This window comes from Telmatherina bonti, assembly GCF_933228915.1.
Source record: "Telmatherina bonti genome assembly, chromosome: 23".
NCBI lineage: Eukaryota > Metazoa > Chordata > Actinopteri > Atheriniformes > Telmatherinidae > Telmatherina > Telmatherina bonti.
In genome coordinates this window covers 3,802,526-3,829,539 of record NC_136632.1, presented here as the reverse complement: position 1 = coordinate 3,829,539, position 27,014 = coordinate 3,802,526, and the positions used below count along the sequence as shown (strand labels likewise).

At 44.1% G+C, this 27,014-nt stretch overlaps 2 protein-coding genes across 2 annotated transcripts in view; both read left to right on the top strand.

The window, feature by feature from the left end:
• Positions 1–8,765, top strand: part of syt1a (synaptotagmin Ia) — a gene marked incomplete at both ends in the record, with an annotated part of 64,457 nt that extends 55,692 nt beyond the window's left edge. Inside the window, 2 exons of the mRNA XM_079263575.1 lie at positions 3,626–3,759; positions 8,559–8,765. Coding sequence (XP_079119701.1) covers positions 3,626–3,759; positions 8,559–8,765 — 341 coding nt within the window. The remainder of the gene's footprint in view (positions 1–3,625; positions 3,760–8,558) is intronic.
• Positions 8,766–19,408: 10,643 nt separating this feature from the next.
• cyb5r3 (cytochrome b5 reductase 3) lies at positions 19,409–26,987 on the top strand. The gene is made up of 9 exons (XM_079263547.1): positions 19,409–19,530; positions 19,791–19,916; positions 19,985–20,057; positions 22,028–22,134; positions 22,221–22,350; positions 22,428–22,511; positions 24,452–24,537; positions 24,614–24,713; positions 26,493–26,987. Exons 1-9 carry the CDS (start codon positions 19,510–19,512, stop codon positions 26,663–26,665), a joined length of 900 nt encoding a protein of 299 aa, XP_079119673.1. The 5' UTR covers positions 19,409–19,509; the 3' UTR covers positions 26,666–26,987.
• Positions 26,988–27,014: the final 27 nt, after the last annotated feature.

The following is a 27,014-nucleotide window of genomic DNA, read 5'->3' as shown; positions in this document are numbered from 1 at the left end:
CTGGATTCTCATGCGACCAACAAGGAGCCGCTCAAAGGTCTATAGTCTGTATAGAATATAACCTTCAGTATATATTACATACTAAGATTATTATAATGATGATGCTACCAGCAGCCAATGAAATCTATCAGACATGTTTGTGTTTATGAGACAACAGTGTTTAGAAATGGTTTATGTGGTTCATCCATCTAAAAAGAGAATTTACAACCCTGTAGGATTCGTCTCTCTAAAACCTTGTAGACATCTCAAGGTTTCCACCATCATTAGTCTTTCATTTTCAGCTACATTTAACATAAATGAGAGAATATTTCATGTCTTCTTCGAGGTGTTTGTTGTTAAGAACATTTCTCTACATGTCTTTTCACAGCGTTATCCCTTCTGAATGCGAGTCGCTGATGCTGTTGATGAATTCAGCATCTGAAGGGGTTTCGCTGCTTTCTGAAATGTTCTAGCACAGACCAGATAAGAGATGCTTATTTACTTTTGGATGCATGCATCTCCTGTAATAAAGTGACAAGTCGTGCGCGTGGCTGGCCGCTCTTTTCCCTCATCGCAGCACTCCAGCTCCTCTCAGCAGGAGACTAATAATGGACACCCACTCCATTAGGAGCCTGTTACTTTTCACTCTCTGTCATCTATTTATTCTGCCGCTTTCCTCCTTCTGACTCTGTTCATGAACCTATTTTTTCCTCTATTTTCATCCGATGGAGGCTGCCAGTCTGCATTCTGGTCCTTTATCCCCCCACCATCCTAAATTGGATAAAAGATTAAAGGAGCTCCTTCTATATTTGCTGTTGTTAAAAATTTCAGCGTTCCAACAAAAGAATCAGATATTTTTCACACATATAAAATCCCAAAGCTTCACAGAGACTTTGTGCATATAGGATCCAGAGATAAATCCAGATTATCCGAGCAACTGGTGTTAATTATAAGCTCTGATTCAGAGTGTTGCTCCTGCTTCAGCAGCCAGAGAGAGATGTCGCTGGCTTCAGGCAACAACTGCCTCATTTGCATTCCTAAGATTATTATGATTATCTGAGTTTCTTGAGCATTGAGGAACTTTTCTCTGCAGCCTGTAAGATCTTTGTGCTTCAGATCAGAAAACAGTCAGAAGAAGCAGAGCGAGCTGTGAAATAACCCAGAAATGTTATATCATTGATGAATTTAATCCTCTTCATGTTAAATCATTTCTTATCAGATTAACTAGTTTGGTTGTTTTCAGCTCTTTCCTGCCACGATGCACCAAACATCTGGATGTTCCAGCAGAAGATGCACAAACCAAAGTAGGAAATAAAGGCGTCTCTACTGGTGAAATCTGAGGAAAGCATGTGACATGAGGCTGCCTTGTCTTTTCTTTACGACACATAAAATGACTGATGCAGCATTTGTTTCAGTCAAACATGCATCTGGTCATATCTGATCAGGACAGAGGATGCAGGATGCTGATCTCTCTGACTTCTTATCAGCCAGCTGACGGCGATAATCTGTGGAAGAGGACAGGATGTGGCGTTTCCGTTCTGTACAACATCTCAGGGCTGCCCTGATGTTCGTGTGCTAATGGACTTTAACACCCTCACCCATCAGAGTGGATCTGTCTGGTCTGCAGTCTGAAAGGCGTCGGCGTTCCTGCAGGAACGGAAGACAAACGCTGCTGTAATGTTCGGCTTCGTGTCAGAAACTAGCGGATGGACGTGAGACGTCTACAGATCGGCGTTTCTGTCTTCGTAGTGATGACAGCTCAGCTGTCAGTCAGGTTCAGGTTGCTAGAAAACCCCACGGGGACGAACCCGAGCATCATGTTGGAAGGAGCTCCAAACCAAAACAACCAGAAAATAAACCTACACACTATGTTACCATGGTAACTGTCTCCGTTTGAATTCCCCTCAAGGTGAAGGAGTTTTGTTTTTTTTTCTTTTTTGATGAAACATGATGTCTGAGTGAACCCCTCCGAGGACTGAAGGACCTCCTCCGCAGAGTTTCACTGACTTTCAGCCTCTCAGATCTTCAGCTCAGACTTCCACAGTTCAACTTCTTCTATTCCCCAAATCACCGGTTCGACTCGCAGCAGCCTGATTCCATTCGGATTCAAATCAATTCATTTACATCCATTTTTCTTGAATATTAAACACATTTGTTCATAAAACCCTTCTATCCATCATTTTTCTAAACCTCTTAGTCCAGGTCAGGGTCGTAGGAAGCTGGAGCCGACCCCAGCTTCCAGGGGTCCGCCCTGGACAGGTCGCCAGTCCATCACAGACCCAGAAAACTATTTTTATTAAACACTGTGCTGGTTTACATAAGCATCAAAATCAGATATCTGAGAGTAATCTGATTACTGTAATAATCTGATCTGGAATACATTGAAAGATTGTCTACATTCACCAGCCATTATCAGGTTTATTTTGGAGGATTGGTGACATCACTTCCTGTTCCTGTGAAACCATTCAGTGTGTGTGGAACATGGCATAGCTGCCATGTTAGCATCAGCTGCTAATGTGATATCCTTACTGTTAGCTACTACGGTAGCATTACATCCAGTGGTGAATAAACAATCCGAATGAAGCTTTATCTCCCAGAGAGAAGATGTTTCATCACACCTGTGAACAAAATCCACAAAAAAACATTTTTTTCCAGAATAAAGTTCCAGATGCTTCTTTAGACCGTGCTCCGCTCCCCGGGACCGTGCAGTTTTTCTCACAGCGTGAACATTACCAGATTGGGGCCAAAGAAGGGGACTGTGGTCTAGCTACGGGTCTTGGTTCACTTGCAAACAGACTATGGAGTGGACCTGACCTCACGCACATGTTGACACATTATTTATCTAAAATCTGCATGTGTGGATTTCAGGGTGAACTGTGTGATTTCTGGAATTTTCCAGAGTCCATGCACTGGTTTCCAGCAGAGAATCCTGTCTCCTTTTATTACAGAAGATCACTAGCATCCAGCCTTCTCCAGAGCATACAGGGATTCCTCCTAAATCCTTTTCTGAATCTCGTGATGATATTATACACTGTAGATGGTGGATCTTTGAAGTGTTGAAGTTTTAGTTGAGGAACATTTTCCTGAAATTGTTCCACCGTTTAGTTTGTCTCAGACTGGTGAACATCTGTCCGTCTTTCCATCTGAGAGACTCTGCCTCTCTGAAATGCTCCTTTAACACCCAGTCACGCCACTTACCTGTTGCCAGGTAACCTCCAGATGCTCCTCCAGCTGTTTCCTGGTTTGTCCCATTACTTTTCCTATTAAAAGACAAACATCTGACATGTTGTTTGTCTTCTACCAGAAGAAAATGATAGATTTACTTGATCTGCTTCTGTTTTTCTTCATTTCTAGTGCCGGACCTCTTCTGGGATTGTGGTTGTAAACAAATTAAACGGATAAACATGATTTGGGTTCATTTAGCTGTTTTTAGATGCACTCAGCATGATTGCTTCTGAGTGGATGAGGACGAACGGAGCTGAACGCTTGGCTGCCACTCGGACAGATGCTGATGAGACTCTTGACAGAGGAGGGTTAACTGAGAGATGTAAACACTCAGGAGGCACGCGGCCATGCTTTCTGGCCACTGACCCTCACAGATATGAATACTGCTTGCTTTAACATCTCCTTTGCTCCTGTTCTCCAGATCCTTACGTGAAGATCCACCTGATGCAGAACGGCAAGAGGCTGAAGAAGAAGAAGACGACAATCAAGAAGAACACCCTCAACCCTTACTACAACGAGTCCTTTAGCTTTGAAGTCCCGTTTGAACAAATCCAGGTACGGTTTTTCCTCATTACCAAGCAGCAAACTGTCAGGTCATGTCCTCTAACTTTCAGCAGCAAACACCGGCTGCATGTCAGCGTTGCAGAGAGGAGCTCATCTAACAAATAATCCAGTTCAGAGGCTTTTCCTCATAATAGTCTGATCAGAGGCAATTCAGATTAAATCATCTTCGCTTTTGCGATTTGACAAGGCAATTGCTGTGTGGATGTGATTCTCTGCTGTCTGTGGTGTTTCTCTCGCTGCTATTTGCAGCATGACTTACAGTAATTACCATGCACATCATCATTTAGCTGAATTTAACCAACTATACAACAATTACAGCGCGAGATGTTTCCGCTTTGGTTCGAGACAAAGACCAAGTGAACTCAGAGTCTCTTCCTGATGCGTTGCCGAGATGAAATGAAAAATTCATGAGTTCAGAGAGGAGTCACTGGAAACACGGTGATCCCCGCGGGCCGTGTGGTAATGGACTGACACTGATAAAGCTCGTCACAGCTCACACATGGCCGTGTTGCTACCACGAGCATCAGTAGGCATTTAATCAAGCCGCATAGCGCCACATCTTACCCAACACAGAACTCATTCATTCATACATCCGACCACCACTGATGACGTTTACTATCCAACATCATCCAACATCCAACTATCCTCATTTTACTTAATTTTTTTTCCTTTTTTACCCCATTTGATTGTTTTGATGTGTTTTTATCGAAGGCAACAACTTTCTGTGTCAGTTTGCAAACCAGTCTTTCTCTCTCACAGGTATTTTATTCTGTCTTCATGCATTTTGCTCCGTCTGGTGATATTCACGCCAAAAAGTTCACAGAAAACCACTAGAAAATCATCATTATATAGATAAGGAGCCGTGCATTAGATGCTTATAATGCACAACGTGGAGTCTAGTGCACAACGTGCACGGATTCAAGTTGTTTAATCCGCTTATACCACCATGGTCCCATACAGTAAACATTTCATAACAAATTTTTATTTCTTTTATTTCTTTTTTTATTTCTTTTAGACAAAACTTGCTAAATATCCTAAAATATAGGAACCATTTCCCGTTGGCCTCCATGTAGTTTTAATACCAAACCACCGCTGTCAATCTGCAACGTGTTTCTCTCATTCACCAACAGCCGCTGATCTGAATCATTTGACTAACATGTCGCTATGGTAACCACCAAAATGGAGAGATTTACAGTGATTTAACTTGCCGAACTACGTATGTGTATGTAAGAAAATAATGCAGCCCGTTGTCATTAGAATTATCACTCACCGTGGTATAATTGTCTGTAATAAATAGTAGCAGTCATACTAGCAGTAGTAAAAGTAGTAGTAACATGACTCAGTCCTCCATCCTGAGCTGCTGGGACAAGAACCAGGAAGGAAAACCTCCATCAGAACCAGGAAGGAAAACCTCCATCAGAACCAGGAAGGAAAACCTCCATCAGAACCAGGAAGGAAAACCTCCATCAGAACCAGAACCAGGACGGAAAACCTCCATCAGAACCAGAACCAGGAAGGAAAACCTCCATCAGGACCAGAATCAGGAAGGAAAACCTCCACCAGGACCAGAACCAGGAAGGAAAACCTCCATCACGACCAGAACCAGGAAGGAAAACCTCCATCAGGACCAGAACCAGGAAGGAAAACCTCCATCAGAACCAGAATCAGGAAGGAAAACCTCCATCAGGACCAGAATCAGGAAGGAAAACCTCCACCAGGACCAGAACCAGGAAGGAAAACCTCCATCAGAACCAGGAAGGAAAACCTCCATCAGAACCAGAACCAGGACGGAAAACCTTCATCAGAACCAGAACCAGGAAGGAAAACCTCCATCAGGACCAGAACCAGCAAGGAAAACCTCCATCAGGACCAGAACCAGCAAGGAAAACCTCCATCAGGACCAGAACCAGGAAGGAAAACCTCCATCAGGACCAGAACCAGCAAGGAAAACCTCCATCAGGACCAGAACCAGGAAGGAAAACCTCCATCAGGACCAGAACCAGCAAGGAAAACCTCCATCAGGACCAGAACCAGGGAGGAAAACCTCCATCAGGACCGGGACCAGCAAGGAAAACCTCCATCAGGACCAGAACCAGCAAGGAAAACCTCCATCAGGACCAAAACCAGGACGGAAAACCTCCATCAGAACCAGAACCAGGAAGGAAAACCTCCATCAGGACCAGAACCAGCAAGGAAAACCTCCATCAGGACCAGAACCAGGAAGGAAAACCTCCATCAGGACCAGAACCAGCAAGGAAAACCTCCATCAGGACCAGAACCAGCAAGGAAAACCTCCATCAGGACCAGAACCAGCAAGGAAAACCTCCATCAGGACCAGAACCAGCAAGGAAAACCTCCATCAGGACCAAAACCAGGACGGAAAACCTCCATCAGGACCAAAACCAGGACGGAAAACCTCCATCAGAACCAGAACCAGGAAGGAAAACCTCCATCAGGACCAGAACCAGGAAGGAAAACCTCCATCAGGACCAGAACCAGCAAGGAAAACCTCCATCAGGACCAAAACCAGGACGGAAAACCTCCATCAGAACCAGAACCAGGAAGGAAACCCTCCATCAGGACCAGAACCAGTAGAGAAAACCTCCATCAGGACCAGGACCAGGAAGGAAAACCTCCATCAGGACCAGGACCAGGAAGGAAAACCTCCATCAGAACCAGAACCAGGAAGAAAAACCTCCATCAGAACCAGAACCAGGAAGAAAAACCTCCATCAGGACCAGAACCAGGAAGGAACACCTCCATCAGAACCAGAACCAGGAAGGAAAACCTCCATCAGGACCAGAACCAGGAAGGAAAACCTCCATCACGACCAGAACCAGGATGGAAAACCTCCATCACGACCAGAAGCAGCATGGAAAACCCCCATCAGGACCAGAACCAGGAAGAAAAACCTCCATCAGAACCAGAACCAGGAAGGAAAACCTCCATCACGACCAGAACCAGGATGGAAAACCTCCATCAGGACCAGAACCAGGAAGGAAAACCTCCATCAGAACCAGAACCAGGAAGGAAAACCTCCATCAGGACCAGAACCAGGAAGGAAAACCTCCATCTGAACCAGAACCAGGAAGGAAAACCTCCATCAGGACCAGAACCAGGATGGAAAACCTCCATCAGGACCAGGAAGAACAGCTGTCTGCCCAGTTGAACTCTTGGTTTTTGTGGTTTCAGATGGAGGTAACCAGGGGCAGCAGCGTTGCATAGCAACATGGCGGTCTGTAGTTGTGAATAACCTTGGGGTCGCAATCTGATCATCCAGAAATAAAAGTACCAAACAAAGAAAGATGATGGATTTCACTGCTTCACTTCCTGTCATAGAAAGTCTTGTTTGAATAATCAATTTAAAGGTGAACTGCCCCTTTAAAAAGCAACTAACCCCCAGCAGCCATCAGGGAGCCTGATTCCGTTTCATTACATGCCGTATTAGCATCCTCTTATAAAGCAGCGGCTCGAAGCTCACGCAGGTGGCAGCAGCTCCATCTCAGTGCGAGCAGATCGAAACTTAATCAGGCCGCTTTGTGCCCTAATTCATATTCTGTCGCGGAGACTGACACCCGGGTCACTGCTGCACACGCTGATTTCTCCCAGTGTTCTTACTGTAAGGCTCCTCGTTCTCCACATTATGGAAACAGCTTCACCTGGCTTTTGGGTTTAAACTCTGTTTGTTTATCATGGGGAAAGAGACAGAGTAAAGAAGATGATTAAAGAGCAAATTATTTCATGTTAAGTTCTGTTCCTTAACCCTTAAAAGTCCACTAGACTTCCCTGCATGTCATCACCAGTGTCTCAGCAACAGCAGCGTGTAACTATGTGGGGTAAACTGTATTGGATAGCTCACCCTTTAGATCACTGCTTCCCTTTTCAGAAAATACCAAAAAAGTAAATAATTTTGCAAAGTCAAAGTGTAAAAATCGTCATTTCTAGGGTTAATCATGTGGTGACATATTTTGTTTGATTTTAGACTGAAAATTGTTTTAGCTGTTAGCTCGACTATTAGCATAACTTTCTATTTCACCAAAACTGATTGCTGCCAGTTAGATGCTGAATGTTCATAAGTGTTTATTTCTTTTACAAACAGTCCATTTCATGAAAGAAATGTAAAAAACTTTAAAATGTTGCATTAATTCCACAGAATAATGACGACTTAGTGGGATGTTATGGAGGTAGAAAATAGCTCAAATTAAATACATAAATGCAGCTTTGGATAATCAAATGTTATTAATGTATTAAAATGGTGAATGAATACAAATGAATTTAATTTAAATATGATTTTACCCTACATAAACTATACATCTTTTTTTCTACATTTGGTTTGTTATGCTGCAGTTCATCATAAATTCATAATATCTATCAGCCTGGTGGGTGGGGCTAAACAAGAGAGCGTGGCCAATACCTTTAATTACTTTATTCTGAAAGTCAGGCTGCATTATGCATAGTTAATAGATGTAGCCATTAGACATATTGATGAATATCACCACCAGATGGGTCAGACTGTTTTGACTTGCTGAGCTTAGTATCCATGGTAACGGTTTTGCCGGGTTCTTGGGTAGCTCCACTTCTTCTCTGTCGCTCTAAAAATCCATATTAACCGGTTGTAAGACGAACAGTCCCACATACTGAACACAAATGGGTGACCGTATGGAAGCTGATCTGTGCATTCATTCAGTAAAAGAACTGAAATGTTCTTAGAGCTGCAGAAGTGACTTGAAATGTAGAAATGATCTAACGACACCGCTTTTCTCTGCTCCCTCCTCTCTCCCTCTCTACAGAAAGTGCAAATTGTTATAACTGTTCTGGACTATGACAAGATCGGCAAGAACGATGCCATCGGCAAGGTGTTTGTGGGGCTGAACAGCTCGGGGACGGAGCTGCGCCACTGGTCCGACATGCTGGCCAACCCCAGGAGACCCATCGCTCAGTGGCACGTGCTGAAGCCCGAGGAGGAAGTGGACGCTCAGCTCTCCACCAAGAAATAGACAGGGCCCTTTTAGCACCTGCCTTGTAGTACTCTTTAGCTAGTATGTGTAAATACCTCAGTGATAAATGGGTCCAACCATGTAAGCTCACCCTGATCTCAACCTCCTGATTTCCCACATTGATCATTCCGACCCCCGCAACATCCCGCTTTTTATCTGTCAGGTTTTTTTCTTTCTCTCTGATTTAGCAGCTGTTGATTTTCCATCTCTGAGCCCGTAACTGCCACGACCAAATGCCCCCTTCTTTTAAGCAATATGATCTGTATAGATAGCGCATGACTGAAAGATTTATGTACCACAGTTGTATATATAAGTATGCAGACAAAAATGATTTCTAGTTTGTGTTTGTATGTTGTTACCCGTTTCCTAATCTGTGTATATCTTGATGTTTTTAATAAGATGTTCTATTTTAAATTATGTAAATGCAGATATAGAGGAAAGCCAATATTATATATATCCCAGGATTTAAAAATTCTACCTTATTACCTTATTGCATTCCAGTAAAAGTAAAAAAAACATATGAAGCAAAAAGAGGAATTCCAACCTGCAGGATTCTAGTACGACTTCTATCACATCGTAAAGGACAACAGTTTAGCTAAGCATCACAGAAAAGACAAACAGATTAACTTATTCACATAAAACTCCAAAAATACAAGGCCATTAACTACTATGGTTCTGTGGTAAAATTATGCTGCTGGATATTATACAAGCACATGATTTCTTACAATGTTTTGTACTTATTTCTCAATCTTGAGGATGTGCGGTGTGTGTTTAGCTCAAAATGATAGTCTTTCATTTCTACACATTTAGCAGATAAAAACAATCTGTGTTCGACTTCTGCTAGCTCATTTTCATTCAAAAAATGAAGACAAAGTTGAGTCTTAACTCGTAAGGAATCAACCCCACGTGGTAAAACATAGAAGAAGAAGCACTAAGCTGTAGCCATCGTGTCCTTAAACTCGTCTGACAATATTTCGTTAAACAGCCTTGTCGTCACATTCAGGCCAGAGTTTCAGAGGAAGTTTAAAGCTTAAAAAAGATGTATAACACAGGACCATCTCTGGTTTTAAAAAGACTATTTTTTAGAGCAATTCAGCATTTTGACTATTTTTAGTGAACTGCATGATTTTTTTTACAATCTTTTACTAAAGGCTGGGACGGGGGCTCTGCCGACACCAGGGGGAGCTCTTCTGACACAATCCTCTTGCCTTCAATCAGAGGAGAAGAAAAACCCAGTTAGACTTTAGGTCGACGTAACGTTGACGGAGGTGAGTAGAGTTTTAAACACTGCCATTTATGAGGGAGGCGACTTGTGTAGAGAGCCTCTCGTCATGCACACTCCCACTTAGCGGTGGTTGTAGCGTTCATGTATTTGGGAACAATGTGTTTGGCTGCAGTGGTGCCCAAATCGCAGTCTTTGCTTTGCGTTGCCTTCTCACAGTGACAATAGAGCCAGCCATGTTTTACTGCCACTTGAAACTTTTATGTGGCTGCTGTTTTGCACTCGATGTCGTTGAACTCGCTTGTTGACTTCGTTAGGAAACATTTAGTGGACGTTTGTTTCAGGACACCTGCAGGGGGAGCCAGAGATCTTCACGTTTCGGCCAACACCTGTCCATCCGTTTTGTTTTCCTGTTGGCAGTGACAACCGGGGGTGTAAATCTCGATAGAGATCGTACACGACGCATCGATTCAGTGATAACGATCCAGTGTTCGCTAATATCACAAGTTCTGGTTCTGATCACACTTTTCAGCTTTCAGATCTTAACTTGGATACTGACGTGAAAAATGATTTGGGAGTTTAATCGTTTATTGAAGATTTCACAGATTTAATTTAAGTTTCTGATTATTTTCAGGTTAGCTATAGCAGCAGTTAGCGAAGTTGAAATCACAGCTATTAATGCAAACCAGCCTTAATTTCTGTGCATCCATACGATTAGTCCAATCACTGCAACCGCAACACAACTTTTATCTTTTCTTTACTCATTTGTAGAACAGGACGGTGGACCGTTCAGCCCAAAACAGAGAAACGTGAAACATCTGCCGTCTGAAACCACCTTTCATGATCCCAGTGTTCTGCATCGGCTGACGCAGATGCTCTGACTGAGAACGCTGAGAGAAACATCAGCTGCGTATACCTGACATAGGACCATGTATGAAGGTGGTCTGGTTCAGACTGGGATAAAAATCTGATGAAATCTGGACCAAAAAATTAGGTTCAGGCCTCGTTATTCTGCAGTGTGAACGCAGAATATCAGAGTCTGCATGTTTATGAATCAGTAGGCACTGACATAAAGTCATTTACAACCATCCAAAAGCACCAGAAGAAGAAAACCACAAATACTTTCTGTTCTGAGCTTCATCTTCAGGTGCTTTTTATGTGGCGGATTTTGCTTCGTCTTTTTTGTTTTTTAACTCAACGCTGCCACAGGATTTCTGGAGGTATTGCTGTTTTCCATGTCAAGTGACGGACAAGTTACGTGCAGTCGGTTACGCGTCGGTTCTGCGTCCAGCTTTAACAAAGCTTAATAAATCACTTACAGATGTTTTCACGAGAAAAAAAATCTGACTTTTTTTTTTAAAAAGCTGCAACAAAAATTGAGAATTTTAGGTTAAAACAACCAGAAAGACATAAAGCGAAATCCTGGATGGACTAAATAACTGAGCAACTGCAGTCTGACTTGATCACAGACGCACGTTGCACCGCTACATGTCCACCGATTGTGGGCACGTCGAGCCAAAAATCAAAAATATCGACATGAACATTGGTGTTGTTATTGGAAAAATACTTTAGTTTAACTTTGTCTCCACAGACCTCTGACTGAGCGACAGAGGCAACTGGCTGCAGGTAACCGTGGTTTGTTTTAACGTCTCATTAACTCTTCCACCTAATTTAAATAAATACACTGACTGGAATAGAAGCGTTTAGAGTGAATATTTTCTACTTCATTTGCTTCATTCTGAATATCTGGCCTAAATTCTACCTTGCATGAACAATCCAAAGACATAAAGTGGCACAAACGCTGCCGGCACATGGAAATGGACCGGATAATCCCACCTGGGATTGTTCTGGATTATCCCACCTGGGATTGTTCTGGATAATCTCACCTGGGATTGTTCTAGATAATCTCACCTGGGATTGTTCTGGATAATCTCACCTGGGATTGTTCTGGATAATCCCACCTGGGATTGTTCTGGATTATCTCACCTGGGATTGTTCTGGATAATCCCACCTGGGATTGTTCTAGATAATCCCACCTGGGATTGTTCTGGATTATCCCACCTGGGATTGTTCTGGATAATCTCACCTGGGATTGTTCTAGATTATCTCACCTGGGATTGTTCTGGATTATCCCACCTGGGATTGTTCTGGATAATCTCACCTGGGATTGTTCTGGATTATCCCACCTGGGATTGTTCTGGATAATCTCACCTGGGATTGTTCTGGATAATCCCACCTGGGATTGTTCTGGATTATCTCACCTGGGATTGTTCTGGATTATCCCACCTGGGATTGTTCTGGATTATCCCACCTGGGATTGTTCTGGATTATCCCACCTGGGATTGTTCTGGATTATCTCACCTGGGATTGTTCTGGATTATCCCACCTGGGATTGTTCTGGATTATCTCACCTGGGATTGTTCTGGATTATCCCACCTGGGATTGTTCTGGATAATCTCACCTGGGATTGTTCTGGATTATCCCACCTGGGATTGTTCTGGATTATCCCACCTGGGATTGTTCTGGATTGTCCCACCTGGGATTGTTCTGGATAATCTCACCTGGGATTGTTCTAGATTATCTCACCTGGGATTGTTCTGGATAATCCCACCTGGGATTGTTCTAGATAATCCCACCTGGGATTGTTCTGGATTATCTCACCTGGGATTGTTCTGGATTATCCCACCTGGGATTGTTCTGGATAATCTCACCTGGGATTGTTCTAGATTATCTCACCTGGGATTGTTCTGGATTATCCCACCTGGGATTGTTCTGGATAATCCCACCTGGGATTGTTCTGGATTATCTCACCTGGGATTGTTCTGGATAATCCCACCTGGGATTGTTCTAGATAATCCCACCTGGGATTGTTCTGGATTATCTCACCTGGGATTGTTCTGGATTATCCCACCTGGGATTGTTCTGGATAATCTCACCTGGGATTGTTCTAGATTATCTCACCTGGGATTGTTCTGGATTATCCCACCTGGGATTGTTCTGGATAATCTCACCTGGGATTGTTCTGGATTATCCCACCTGGGATTGTTCTGGATAATCTCACCTGGGATTGTTCTGGATAATCTCACCTGGGATTGTTCTGGATTATCCCACCTGGGATTGTTCTGGATAATCTCACCTGGGATTGTTCTGGATTATCCCACCTGGGATTGTTCTGGATTATCTCACCTGGGATTGTTCTGGATTATCCCACCTGGGATTGTTCTGGATTATCTCACCTGGGATTGTTCTGGATTATCCCACCTGGGATTGTTCTGGATAATCTCACCTGGGATTGTTCTGGATTATCCCACCTGGGATTGTTCTGGATTATCCCACCTGGGATTGTTCTGGATTGTCCCACCTGGGATTGTTCTGGATAATCTCACCTGGGATTGTTCTAGATTATCCCACCTGGGATTGTTCTGGATAATCTCACCTGGGATTGTTCTAGATTGTCCCACCTGGGATTGTTCTGGATAATCCCACCTGGGATTGTTCTAGATTGTCCCACCTGGGATTGTTCTGGATAATCCCACCTGGGATTGTTGGAACGGTCCGTCTCGCTGCATTAATCTGCGTGCTTTTAGACACAAACCTGGAAGTATTGCAAACGATTCAGACAGAAACAGGAATGTCTTGATTCCTGTCTGGTTTCGTTGAAGCGAGTGAATCGCTGGTCACTGAATCGATGTCTCGCTCCGCCCCGACTGATCACACCCAGAGAGCAGGGACTAACCGTAAAAGTTAATGGTCTGCGTAGCGATCCGTCCATCATGTCCTTTACTACGGGTCCAAATAGGAACGGAATACCACGAGGCCTCCGACCCCGGAGCGTCCTCTTGCTTATATCGCGCTAGCTTCAGGAGGACTTTATAAATGTTTTCAATGTTATTGTGTAGTTGACTATTATGAAAAGCTACTTGTCATTCCATAGGAGTCTCTGAGGACTGCTTTGTGTATCACTGTGACTGCCGTGTGTGCTTAGAGATGTAGATTTATCAGTAGGTAGCGAGTTTGTTCTGTAGTGACATCGTAGCGTTTATCGCCATCGCCCCCCACCCCCGCGCCGAGAGTGGCGCGGTTTTTCCCCAGCAGGTTGGCTTCACACAGCATTTTGTTGAGCACTGTGCAATACTTGTACGTTCATCCCATAGTGTTGCCGTGGGCGGCGTGGCCCCCCAGGAAGACAGGACGTTCTCCCTCCAGAGAGATGGTTAGGAAACAGCACACGTAGATTCAGCTTCCATTCAGGTTGGAGCTTGTTGACTTGTTTAGGGTTCGCTCCCTTTTCGCAGGCTTGTTTCCTCCGTTCAGACGCTCTTCCAGCATCTGGGCTTTCAGGGAGTCTTTGTTCAATACCAAACACGATTCACGTCCCCTCACAGAGACATGTCGTGGACATCTTCATGTCAGAGACGTGCATAAAGAGACAGGAATAAGATTATATCTTCATCCATTCTTTTTTATTTGTTGTTTTTGTTTGTTTCCTGCCCTGTTGATTCAAGCCCTTTTCTATTTGAGATGAAAACTCTGAATGTACAGTATGGACCGTGTTGGTGTAGATTAATTAATCTGTGAAATTATTAGATGTACTTTACACTTTTTGTTGGTAAAGGAAAAAAAAGTCTATATAGTAATTTTGTTCATATTTTTCAGCTATTATGAGTATATGTCATGTACGGGGTAGAGGCTCCCGCGTCTGTTAGCGTTACAAAAATCATGAGATATTCTCCTCCTCCGCTGAGGGCTCCTTTTATTTCATCCTCCACCTGCGATGAACTCCAGAACAGCTTCAGATTTAAATGGGAATAAATAAAAAGTAAAGAAATTCATGGAAAATACTAAAGAAATAACCCATCAGACATGATGACAAGGGACCCATTTGATTCCAAAAAACTACAAAAGCCATCATCTCCTCTTCTTATGGTTCCCTGCCAAAGTCTGCATGCAGAATCAAACCCTTTAAATTGTCCGACTGAAAGCGAGAAAAACAACTTGGCAAGCTCTCCGTGTGAGCAGAAGCTCTGCAGCGGCAGCCACAAAACGTCACATTGACCTTTCCAAACGCAAAGCTGTGTAAAGTAGAATGCTGTAGAAAGATCCTAGTTGCCTTTGTGTATATCAACTGCCTGCTTGAGTATTTTGTGTGTGGAAGTTTTCTCTGTACTCTTGTAGAACTGTTTGGGGTGTTCTTTCCTGCCATATCGCTCGCAGCGACAGACGGCGAGCTGCTGACCGTTATATTTACTGTGTATACCTTCATTTTGATGAGGTGTTTTACAGTTCTGTTTCACTTTGTGTAGTGATTCACTCTGTGGAGTTTTCTGACTGTTGTTATATAACTTCATATACACAAAGGATCAATAAAAACGTTTTATTTCCTGTTGATACAGAAGCGTTTCCTGATTCTTTCTGGTCACTGCACACGTCCAGCGCCTGGTTCTCCGCTTGTACAGAACTCCTTCGTTTCACAGGAACCGGGAGTGAAAGTCCTCCTACCCTCACCTCGGTTAATACACACAGTCCAGTTCAATGTGGTCCAGTTGACCCACTTAGAACAGATCTGATCCACATCAGACCAGTTTGGAAAACTGGGTTCACATAAACCAGTTGATTAAATGGTGACCGAGCTGAGGTAGAACCAGAACCAGGACCAGAACCAGTAGAGAAAACCTCCATCAGGACCAGAACCAGGAAGGAAAACCTCCATCACGACCAGAACCAGGAAGGAAAACCTCCATCAGGACCAGAACCAGGAAGGAAAACCTCCATCAGGACCAGAACCAGGAAGGAAAACCTCCATCAGGACCAGAACCAGGAAGGAAAACCTCCATCAGGACCATAACCAGGAAGGAAAACCTCCATCAGGACCAGAACCAGGAAGGTAAACCTCCATCAGGACCAGAACCAGTAGAGAAAACCTCCATCAGGACCAGAACCAGGAAGGAAAACCTCCATCAGGACCATAACCAGGAAGGTAAACCTCCATCAGGACCAGAACCAGTAGAGAAAACCTCCATCAGGACCAGAACCAGGAAGGAAAACCTCCATCAGGACCATAACCAGGAAGGAAAACCTCCATCACGACCAGAACCAGGAAGGAAAACCTCCATCAGGACCAGGACCAGGAAGGAAAACCTCCATCAGGACCATAACCAGGAAGGAAAACCTCCATCAGGACCAGAACCAGGAAGGTAAACCTCCATCAGGACCAGAACCAGTAGAGAAAACCTCCATCAGGACCAGAACCAGGAAGGAAAACCTCCATCAGGACCAGAACCAGGAAGGAAAACCTCCATCAGGACCATAACCAGGAAGGTAAACCTCCATCAGGACCAGAACCAGTAGAGAAAACCTCCATCACGACCAGAACCAGTAGAGAAAACCTCCATCAGGACCAGAACCAGTAGAGAAAACCTCCATCAGGACCAGAACAGGACAGGATGGAGAGGCTTCTGGGTCCGGTTTCCTGCCGACAGGCTGTTGAAGCGAAAGAGGAAATAAATATAAATAAGAGTGACATCATACTGGTTGTGTGACATCATACTGGTTGTGTGACATCATACTGGTTGTGTGACATCATACTGGTTCCCCTATTGTTACTCAGAGTGGAACTTGGCAGGTTTGACTCTGTGTTGGGGTTTGCTGCTCCTGCACACCAGAACCTGCATCTCCCCCTGTTGTCTGGGCAACACACACAGTTGTCCAGACGACGTCTGTCCAACTGGTTTTGCTGGTTTGGGGTCCCTGCTTCCTCCTGTCCTCTGGGAAATCCCACCACTGGTTCACCCTGCTTTCCTGCTTTCTTTCCCGGGTGTTCACCGTCTGTATGAACACACACACACACCACAGGCGTGTGTGTGTAAAATGAAATAAGACTTATTGTTTCTGCACAACTAAGCTGAATAACATTCGATCACATTCGAACACCCAGCTGGTGACGCGTCTCTCAGCAGGAAAACTGTTTCTTCACACACAAACGCAGAGGAACACCTGATGAACGCTCTCTACAGCTTCACATCATCATGAAGGAAATGTTTCACCTCCATCTGCTCCTGGGACCAGAGAGGAAGTCCTGCCTCCAGCTCTGGTCCAGTTGGCATGAAGTTCCCATGTTGTGCTGCAGAATGAGCCAGCAGCGTGTTGACTACTGCCATCTACAGGAGGTTAACGGGACCAACATCAGCGTCTCAGGATGGAGACAAACACCAAGCGAGCAGCTGAGATGGTCTCCACCTTCCCCTCAGAAAACATCCGTTTTTATCTCTGAATATTTACTAATGATCGAAGCCGAGGACGAGACTTTGTGCCCCTGATGATGTCATGTTCACTGATTTATAAATAAAAAGATCTCATTAAAAAAATGGTCATATTCATGATCTGTCTCCTCATTTTCCTCAAAACTAAGTTTATTCTTCACTCTGACACATTCTTTCTTTATTGTAAGTGATCAATCAGACATTTTTAATGTTTGTAAGGCTCTATTAATATTTTTTATTGTGTTTCTGATCATTTATACAGATGTTTTTTAAATAATTTTTCATATCCTGTGACGCTGCTGGGAAGTGAGTAATCTGGCTCTTATTCATCCTCCATTAAAACATGAAAGCTTCATTAAATTTTTTATTCTTTCATACATTTTACAGACTTCCTTTTTCTGTCCGAAACATATTATATTACATTCTTTGTTGTCTTAATTTGGCTTTTTCCATAAACTCAGCTTTTCTGTGTAAGACTGCAGTTTTCTGAGCTTCAGCTTCTTACCGTCAGCCTGGTGCAGCGTTTGTGTCGTGTTTGTGCTCACAGGAAGGCGTGATGATAAGATGCACAGCACAGATAAGGAAGACCAACGGAAAAGGAAATGATGAGGAACTAAACTGTGTTTTGGTGCAACTCTGCTGTGATATTCACACAGAAGATGCTTCTCATCAGGCAGAAAATTACATTTCTGAGTTTAATTGAATAAATGTTCCCATTTTAAAAGTTGTGTAGTTTTATGCTTTTTCTGAAGTCATTGTTCTTAAAATCTTGTTTATAAAAAACTTGCTGCTGTTTCATCTCTCACACACATTAACGAGAGCAGAACTCCCCATCTTACCCAGTGATGTTCAACATGATGATGATGATGATGAAGCCACCCAGCTGACACACTGCTGTATTTATCAGGTAGTATAGCAGTCATAGTCAATTAAATATATTATTCAGCTATAATTCTACTTTATTTATACATCATCAGTTCACAACGCCGTTATCTGAAGGTACTGTTACAGACAGTAAAACTCATCAACGTCCCGCTATAATCCACTTAAATTAGACCATCATATGATCCACATCCGTCCAGTTAATAATTACTGTGTTCATATAAACCAGTCCATAAAATAATTATACAGCGAAGGACACCAGTGGATTAGATCAAATCTATTTGATTCAATTTTACACTCTGAGCTGCAAGGTGAGGAAAACTCCCCCTTCAGTAGGAAGAATAAACCTCCATCGGAACCAGAACCAGGCAGAAATACGTCCATCTGAACCAGAACCAGTTTGAAAGTCTCCAACTGGAACCAGTAGCAGGAAGGAGAGCCTCTAGCAGAACCAGAACCAGGGAGGGAAACACCCATCTGAACCAGAGCCAGTTTAAAAATCTCCAACTAGAACCAGTAGCAGGAAAGAGAACCTCGTCAGAACCAGAACCAGGGAGGAAAACGCCCATCTGAACCAGAACCAGAAGCAGGAATGAGAACCTCTGTCAGAACCAGGACCAGAACCGGGACAGATGGACATCTGCCTGGACCACATATAAAATCTTTACTGTCAGCTCTCATCACAACCATTGCTGCAGTATTTTAGGGCAGAATTTTGTTATTTGAATATGGAAAATAAAATGAATATTTAATATAATCAATCTTTAATAGCTTAACCTCAGACTACAGAAAGTGCATCAGAAATTCTGTTTATGATGCACAAAATTGGCCAGTTAGGTTTAAGGTTGTATTACGGGATTTTATTCATAATAAGATTTAATTTAGCCATTTCTTTTTCTTTTTTTCTCTATAAAATATGAGACTGAAAAAAAAAACAAAACAATATAAGACTGTTTTGAATATTGTGCGTTTCCTGCTTCGTCCGGAAGTGACGCAATGACGCTGGTCAACGCTCACGTTGAGTTAGCAAACACGAACCTGATGTCTATGACACGAACCCTTGAATGACCAGAAGTTGAATAAATATAGGTCTTTTTGGTCAAAATATCAGGCTGAAAAATCAATAATATCTTATTGAAAGACTTAAACATGCATCAACTAACAATTTATATATATATTGATTTAAACAGATGGCTAATTAGGACTTTTATAAACGCAGTGGTAAATAAATCATATTTTATACTGAAAAACGTGACCGGAAGTCCCTCTTCATGCTGGCTAGCTTAACCTTACGTGACAGTTCGGACAGCAGAGGACTTGAGCTGCGCTGAGCTCCGCTGTTGCTGCTCTCTGCACAGATAAGCAACCTCGCAGTCTGAAAATGCTGTCCTACATCATTGGCGTGAGTATTCATTACTTTACTTGTCACATTGAGGTTTTATATCAGCTAGTTTGACGTGTTTAGCCCTGACCTGAGCAGCCGCAGCGGGCCTGCCTCCAGCATGCTTCCCGCAGGAATCTGCGTGACTCACTTCTCCCGCTGAGGATTAAACTACATGACTTTTAGCCAGACAACGCCCCGCAGAGGGCTCACACAGCTGGTAGCTAATGCTAAGCTGGTGGTCTGAGTTCTTTTTCCTACTTTTGACCTTCATCCCGCAGCTGATCCGCGGCGGCTTCGACAGCATCATCAACCTCATCTTCAGACTGTTCTTCTCCAAGAGGAGACCCGCCATCACCTTAGAGGACCCCAACATTAAGTATGCCCTCCGGCTGGTTGACAAGCAGGTAACCAGGGCTGCAGCTGGGGCGTCACGTGCCTCCTGGTCTTTGTGACTCTTGTGTTTGTGTTTCAGATTGTCAGTCATGACACGAGGAAGTTCCGCTTTGCTCTGCCTTCACCTGAACACGTCCTGGGGCTGCCCATTGGTCAGTATGTCCACCTGAGGGAGGGAGTTAGGAAGATCTAAGGGCTCCATGACTGGATAGGGGCCCAAAAAGATGTACAAACTATATAAGAACATCATTAAATCGTCATTAAAAATAATAAATACTTTTTTTCAAAGGTTGTAATAACCATAGACTGTATATGAAAGATGGACGGAGCCTCCGGCGGTTAAAAGTAAAGCCTATGTGAAATGTGTAAAACTGCAGTTCCCCCTTCATCCACTAGGGGCTGCAAAACAGAGCAAATCCCCATAGACTCCCATGTTAAAAAGACCAACTTCACAGCAGGAATAAACATGTTTACAGCAGAAATAAACATGTTTACAGCAGAAATAAACATGTTTACAGCGGGAATAAACATGTTTACAGCAGGAATAAACATGTTTACAGCAGGAATAAACATGTTTACAGTATAAAACATGTTTACTGTATAAATAAACATGTTTACATAGAAATACACATGTTTACATAGAAATACACATGTTCACAGCAGAAATAAACATGTTTACTGTAGAAATAAACATGTTCACAGCAGAAATAAACATGTTTACAGTATAAATAAACATGTTTACAGTATAAATAAACATGTTTACTGTATAAATAAACATGTTTACATAGAAATACACATGTTCACAGCAGAAATAAACACGTTCACAGCAGAAATAAACATGTTTACTGTAGAAATAAACATGTTTACAGCAGAAATAAACATGTTCACAGCAGAAATAAACATGTTCACAGCAGAAATAAACATGTTCACAGCAGAAATAGACATGTTTACAGCAGAAATAGACATGTTTACAGCAGAAATAAACATGTTCACAGTAGAAATAAACATGTTTACAGCAGACGTAAACATGTTTTTCAGCAGACATAAACATGTTTACAGCAGAAATAAACATGTTTACAGTAGAAATAAACATGTTTACAGCAGAAATAAACATGTTTACTTAGAAATAAACATGTTTACAGCAGAAATAAACATGTTTACAGCCTAGTTCAAAAATCAATTTTCGGTTTAATAGATCAGGTTTACCTTCATGACAACTGTGGGGGGAGTGAATTTTTTTCTAACTCGCCCGTTTAAAAGTAATTTAATCTCTAAGTTCAGCATATTTAAGGGCGTGTCCTTTTGATTGACAGGTACCTGATCTCCCGCTTCAAGTCAGAAGAATGTAGAACAACCGCGGTTTTTAGCCGGTTAACAACGTGACTTAGCTTTAGCCCGCTTACCTCCGTTAGCTGGTTAGCTCCTGTTATCTCCTGGTTAGCTCTTAGCTACAGAAAGTTGGAGTTCGCTCGATGTCAATCATCCACCATGACGCTCACAGCCCCCCTCTCAGCTCCACCTCTTTGCCCATATTTGTATTTTCCGGGAGAGACGACGCGCATGACGCTGTCAACATGGTGATGGTAGGAAACGCCCACCGAGCTTCAGTTCAGCTCTTCAGAAACCTACAGGTGACGTCACGGAGGCTCCGCCCATCTTTTATTTACAGTCTATGGTAATAACATTTAGAAGTAATATAAACTGATAAACCATTTATATTAAAATACCCTAGTTAGATTTATGCACTGTGATTTAACCCTTTATAGAGCACTTAAATAACTTCAAATTAGAAATTTTAACCTAAAATTGTCCTTCTGGCATGAACCAAGACCTCCAAAAAAAGTTTCATGCATAATATGAAAGGAAGCAAAGTGATCAAAAATAGTCACTTGTCCCATAAAGGATTAAACACAAACCTAGATCTTTATTATTCCCATGAAAAGCTTTTTTTTGTTGTCAGCTTGAAGCAGTTGAAGCAAAAACAAAAATCTAAAACTTGTGATCAAGTCGTTGTCTTTCATAGGGCCCAAAATTCCTGGCGGCGCTCCTGATGTCCACTGACACAGCTGCTGGATCCCTTCGTCCCCACATTGACCTGGACTGTCTCTGTCCTCCTTTTCAGGACAGCACATCTATTTGTCTGCTAGAGTTGATGGGAAGTTGGTCGTCCGTCCGTACACGCCGGTGTCTAGCGACGATGACAAAGGCTACGTGGACCTGGTGGTGAAGGTAAAGAGTCCACTCTGGTGTTCTGGGTGTCTCATGTGGCGTTGATCCCTGTTCGTAAAGCTTTTCTTGTTGCTTTGTGTTCACAGGTTTACTTTAAAGGAGTAAATCCCAAGTTCCCAGAGGGTGGGAAGATGAGTCAGTACTTGGAGAGCCTGAAGATTGGTGAAACCATCGACTTCAGAGGTCCCAGCGGACTGCTTGTTTACAAGGGCAAAGGTGAGCAGGGAACTGGTAGAGGTGTGGTCTTTAACCAGAAAGAATCCACCAGGTAAACCGAGTTTCTTCCTCTGCAGGCGTTTTCGCCATTCAGCTGGATAAAAAGTCTCCAGCTGAAATCAAGACAGCCAAACACGTGGGAATGATCGCTGGAGGGACAGGTGAGGGAAAGACTCCCTAAACACCGTTAACGTGATATGACCCGATGTATTTGCTGTATTTCTTGTCTGAAGGTTCGCATTTGATTTGACTCCAGATAAATGAATGAAAAGAACAAAAAGTGGTTCTGAAAGGACCAATCAGATGCTGCGGATGTGTTTTCTGCTGGACGGTTTGTTTGATGTGCAGATACTCCTACTGTCCCGTGTGAACACCTGAACACATCCTGGACAATCCATGACCCTTTTCTGTGTTGCCAGGTGTGGAGTTGACTTTCAGCAGATCGAACAGTTTTTAGTCTCTGACTTCTACCTGTTTAACGTGAAAAGGAAGGGGGCACCAGTCCAGTTTAGGGTTACAGAGAAACTGGAGTCTATCCCAGCAGTGAGAGGCAGGATACAGCCATCACAGACCACCAGCCCATCAAACGAGAGTTGAAGTTAAAAAGCAGAATGATCTGTACAGTTTTACGGTGATGGAGCAGTAAAAGGACAGTCCGGCACATGTTTACGCCAGCAGCCATCTAAGTGGTCTGATTGGCTTTAAACATCGGCTGGCTCCGCCCCTCTGATGCCTCTTGGTTCTTCAGCCTCTGTTAAATCCACATCACGCCTCATAACGGAAGGAAACGGATCGTGCTCAGCGCTTCTATTCTGTCGCTTTGCATACCGGGACTATTTTTTTACAGCGTATAGTGCATACCGAGACTTTTACCGGCTTTCCTCAACAACCAGTGGACCCTCCTACGACTTCATCACATTGTACAGCTTACATTTGTTCGTTTTAATCAAAGGTCGCGTCAAAAGAAATGTGTTAAGACCGGTTTAGATGCACAATGCTTGTTGTACTACATCACGCAGAACTTCACGTTGCTCACTCCCTTCTGTTTTCACATTGAAGTGGACGTGCTTTGAATGAGAGGAAAGGCGGAGGAAAAAAAGACTATGGCGGCTTTAATGTTAGCCTGGCTCCAAAAGGGCTCAAGGACACGAAGTGGAACAGAGCTGAGTGATGACAGTAGTACTACTAAACAGTCATTTACTACACCAGACAATGAAGGTCAGAGGCTGCAGACTAAGTGTATGGCCGGTCAGTATTTTGAGTTTTTGGAGATTATTTCCAGATTAAAGATAAGATAATATTGCTAAGTGTTATGGACCTAATGCTGGGAAAAAACATTTTTCACAGAGGAAAGGTGTAATAGTAATACACTGTTAAATTAGTCTGGTAATAAGCTAAATAAGTGGACTTATAACTTTTTAAAATGTTTTAAAGAGCTTTTAGTGTATGTATTTACTTTTCCGTGTTATTTTTAATATCCAGCAATGAGGCTTGAAGTTCATCAGTGTCTCCATGGCACTTTGAATTTGGAAAATGTGGATTTGATTTAGAACTTCCTGTTTTTTCTTTTTATTTCTGTGCTATAAAACTATTAATCTATAGATAAATTTATAGATGTACATGTAAGTATCAGCCATGTTTTTGTCCCATATTTGCACGACAAACTGACAGCAGGTCATTAAGGGACCACCACGTATCACGTTCCACTTAAAGCACTGGCTGTGCTTCGGAAAAACAAAGCAGCCACTTTAAACAGCGGACCTTGTAGCCAGTGGGGGGCGCTGCGTGTTCTGAAACCATACGTTACACCTCAGCACAGTTCATGGCTGTTTATTTAAAGTTGTATATTTCTAAACAAACAAGCCAACCATCTAAAGCACGCTGTGTGACGTCGGAGGCTTCAGAGCGTCGCATGTTCACGTCTGTGTTGGATCTTCTGGATTCAGTCTCGAGGGTTTAGTTCAGATGTTTGGTCTCCAGATCTGATCTGACGTCTGCAGAGCCAATCGGCCGACTTCGTCTCATTTTCATCACGTTAATCTGAGAAAAGCTCACAAGGACTCGCTCTCTGCTCGCGTGACCGTCTGTTAACATGTTCCAGGGATCACGCCGATGCTGCAGCTCATCACGGCGGTGATGAAGGACCCCCAGGACCAAACGGTGTGCCACCTGCTGTTCGCCAACCAGGTGAGCCTGATGAACCTGGGCAGAACGAGGCGACCTTTCCTTCCGTACCAAATGTTGCCGTTCTCCTTGTGTGCAGACGGAGAAGGACATTCTTCTGCGAGAGGAGCTGGAGGAGATTCAGGTCCAACATCCCGACCGCTTCAAGCTGTGGTTCACCGTGGACAGAGCGCCAGAAAGTAAGTCTGGAAACGGGACCGGAACTGGACTGAGAGCAGACTGGGGTCTGTCAGAGGTCTGGATCAGCTGTAATTCCAGCCCAAACTGATGTCAGTCACTTCAGGCAGCGTAAACATCGATAGAAACATTTAGTTTTAGTTGAAGCAGTTTCAGGTCTGCGCATCAGGGTTTCTACAGCATCATGTGGCTGTCCATCAGTTTATTGATCTGCACTGCTTTTAATTGGAAAATCTTCCTGGTGGCGTCGGTCCGTCTCCTCACCAGCGGGTGTCGCTAGTGAGTGCGGTAAGAGCTGAATGATCTGATGAAACATAGATGCACAGATTTCAGGTTGGTTTGGTGTCAGATGTAATTTTGTTTTGGTTGTAAATGCAGCAGACCTGTTCAGTTCGAGCTGAAAAAATCCCTGAAACCTGCTAAACTCACTGTTTCACATGTTTTAGCATCAGGTCTGAATCTGGTCAGGAGTAGGTCTGTATCAGGCCTGAATCCTGTCCAAAGCTGGTCTGTTCTGGGTGGGAATCAGGTCCTAAGCTGGTATGAATCAGGTCGGGAGTAGGTCCGTATCAGGCCGGGAGTAGGTCCGTATCAGGCCGGAATCAGGTCGGGAGTAGGTCCGTATCAGGCCGGGAGTAGGTCCGTATCAGGCCGGAATCAGGTCGGGAGTAGGTCCGTATCAGGCCGGGAGTAGGTCCGTATCAGGCCGGAATCAGGTCGGGAGTAGGTCCGTATCAGGCTGGAATCAGGTCCGGAATCGGTCCGTATCAGGCCGGAATCAAGTCGGGAGTAGGTCCGTATCAGGCCGGGAGTAGGTCCGTATCAGGCCGGGAGTAGGTCCGTATCAGGCCGGGAGTAGGTCCGTATCAGGTCGGGAGTAGGTCCGTATCAGGCCGGAATCGGGTCCGGAAGCGGTCCGTATCAGGCCGGAATCGGGTCCGGAATCGGTCCGTATCAGGCCGGAATCAGGTTGGGAGTAGGTCCGTATCAGGCTGGAATCAGGTTGGGAATCGGTCCGTATCAGGCCGGAATCAGGTTGGGAGTAGGTCCGTATCAGGCCGGAATCAGGTTGGGAGTAGGTCCGTATCAGGCTGGAATCAGGTTGGGAGTAGGTCCGTATCAGGCCGGAATCAGGTTGGGAGTAGGTCCGTATCAGGCTGGAATCAGGTTGGGAGTAGGTCCGTATCAGGCTGGAATCAGGTTGGGAGTAGGTCCGTATCAGGCTGGAATCAGGTTGGGAGTAGGTCCGTATCAGGCTGGAATCAGGTTGGGAGTAGGTCCGTATCAGGCCGGAATCAGGTTGGGAGTAGGTCCGTATCAGGCTGGAATCAGGTTGGGAATCGGTCCGTATCAGGCCGGAATCAGGTTGGGAGTAGGTCCGTATCAGGCCGGAATCAGGTTGGGAGTAGGTCCGTATCAGGCTGGAATCAGGTTGGGAGTAGGTCCGTATCAGGCTGGAATCAGGTTGGGAGTAGGTCCGTATCAGGCTGGAATCAGGTTGGGAGTAGGTCCGTATCAGGCCGGAATCAGGCCGGGAGTAGGTCTGAAGCAGGTGGGAGTAAGGTCTGTGTTCCCAATTGAGCGGACAGATTTGTGTCCTGGATCTGCTCCCAGTTTGTAGTGATGGTTAATACCCGACAACCTCGTGGTGTTTGATGTGAAACGGGGTTTGGATGCAGGGCTGGACCAGCAGTCTAACATTTCTTTAACTGGCGACCCCTGTGGATCCCAGCTGCACCATTAACTATCAGCACAGAGTCATACTGGTCTCTGTGTTTCAGACTGGGAGTTCAGTGAAGGCTTCATCAATGAAGACATGGTGAAGGAACACCTGCCGAGTCCGGGTGACGACACCCTCATCCTCATGTGCGGGCCTCCCCCCATGATCCAGTTCGCCTGCAACCCCAACCTGGACAAAGTGGGCCACTCCAGCAGCCGCAGCTTCACCTTCTAGACGTGGATCCACACTGGGGGAACTGGTTCTGGTGTCGGACCTGGAGCAGCGGACTGCACATTATGTAACGCCTTCACACGGCCATGTTTATCTGCCACGCCGTCACAGCGAGGACCAGCTCAGGACAGACAGGACAAGTCGTGAGTTTGGATTCGAGGTTTGAGTGCCTTAACGCCTGCACAGCTTTTTCCTTAAATGCATGTTCGACCGTAGACACACGCCGTCTGACGTGGCTGAAGTCGCGCGTCAGACGCCGCTTTTTGTTCAGACGTGTCCTGCAGGTTTGTGTTTGTTGTGAAACATAAAGCTCGTCTGGACTCCACTCACCTTTGTTTTCTGTGCTGCTGTC

Bases quoted from the DNA above. Each gene is read 5' to 3' on its own strand.
- cyb5r3 (XM_079263547.1), top strand. From the start codon at position 19,510: ATGCTGTCCTACATCATTGGC. The intron at 20,058-22,027 runs GTCAGTATGTCC...CCTCCTTTTCAG, and splicing joins CGTCCTGGGGCTGCCCATTG to GACAGCACATCTATTTGTCT. The intron at 24,714-26,492 runs GTAAGTCTGGAA...TCTGTGTTTCAG, and splicing joins CGTGGACAGAGCGCCAGAAA to ACTGGGAGTTCAGTGAAGGC.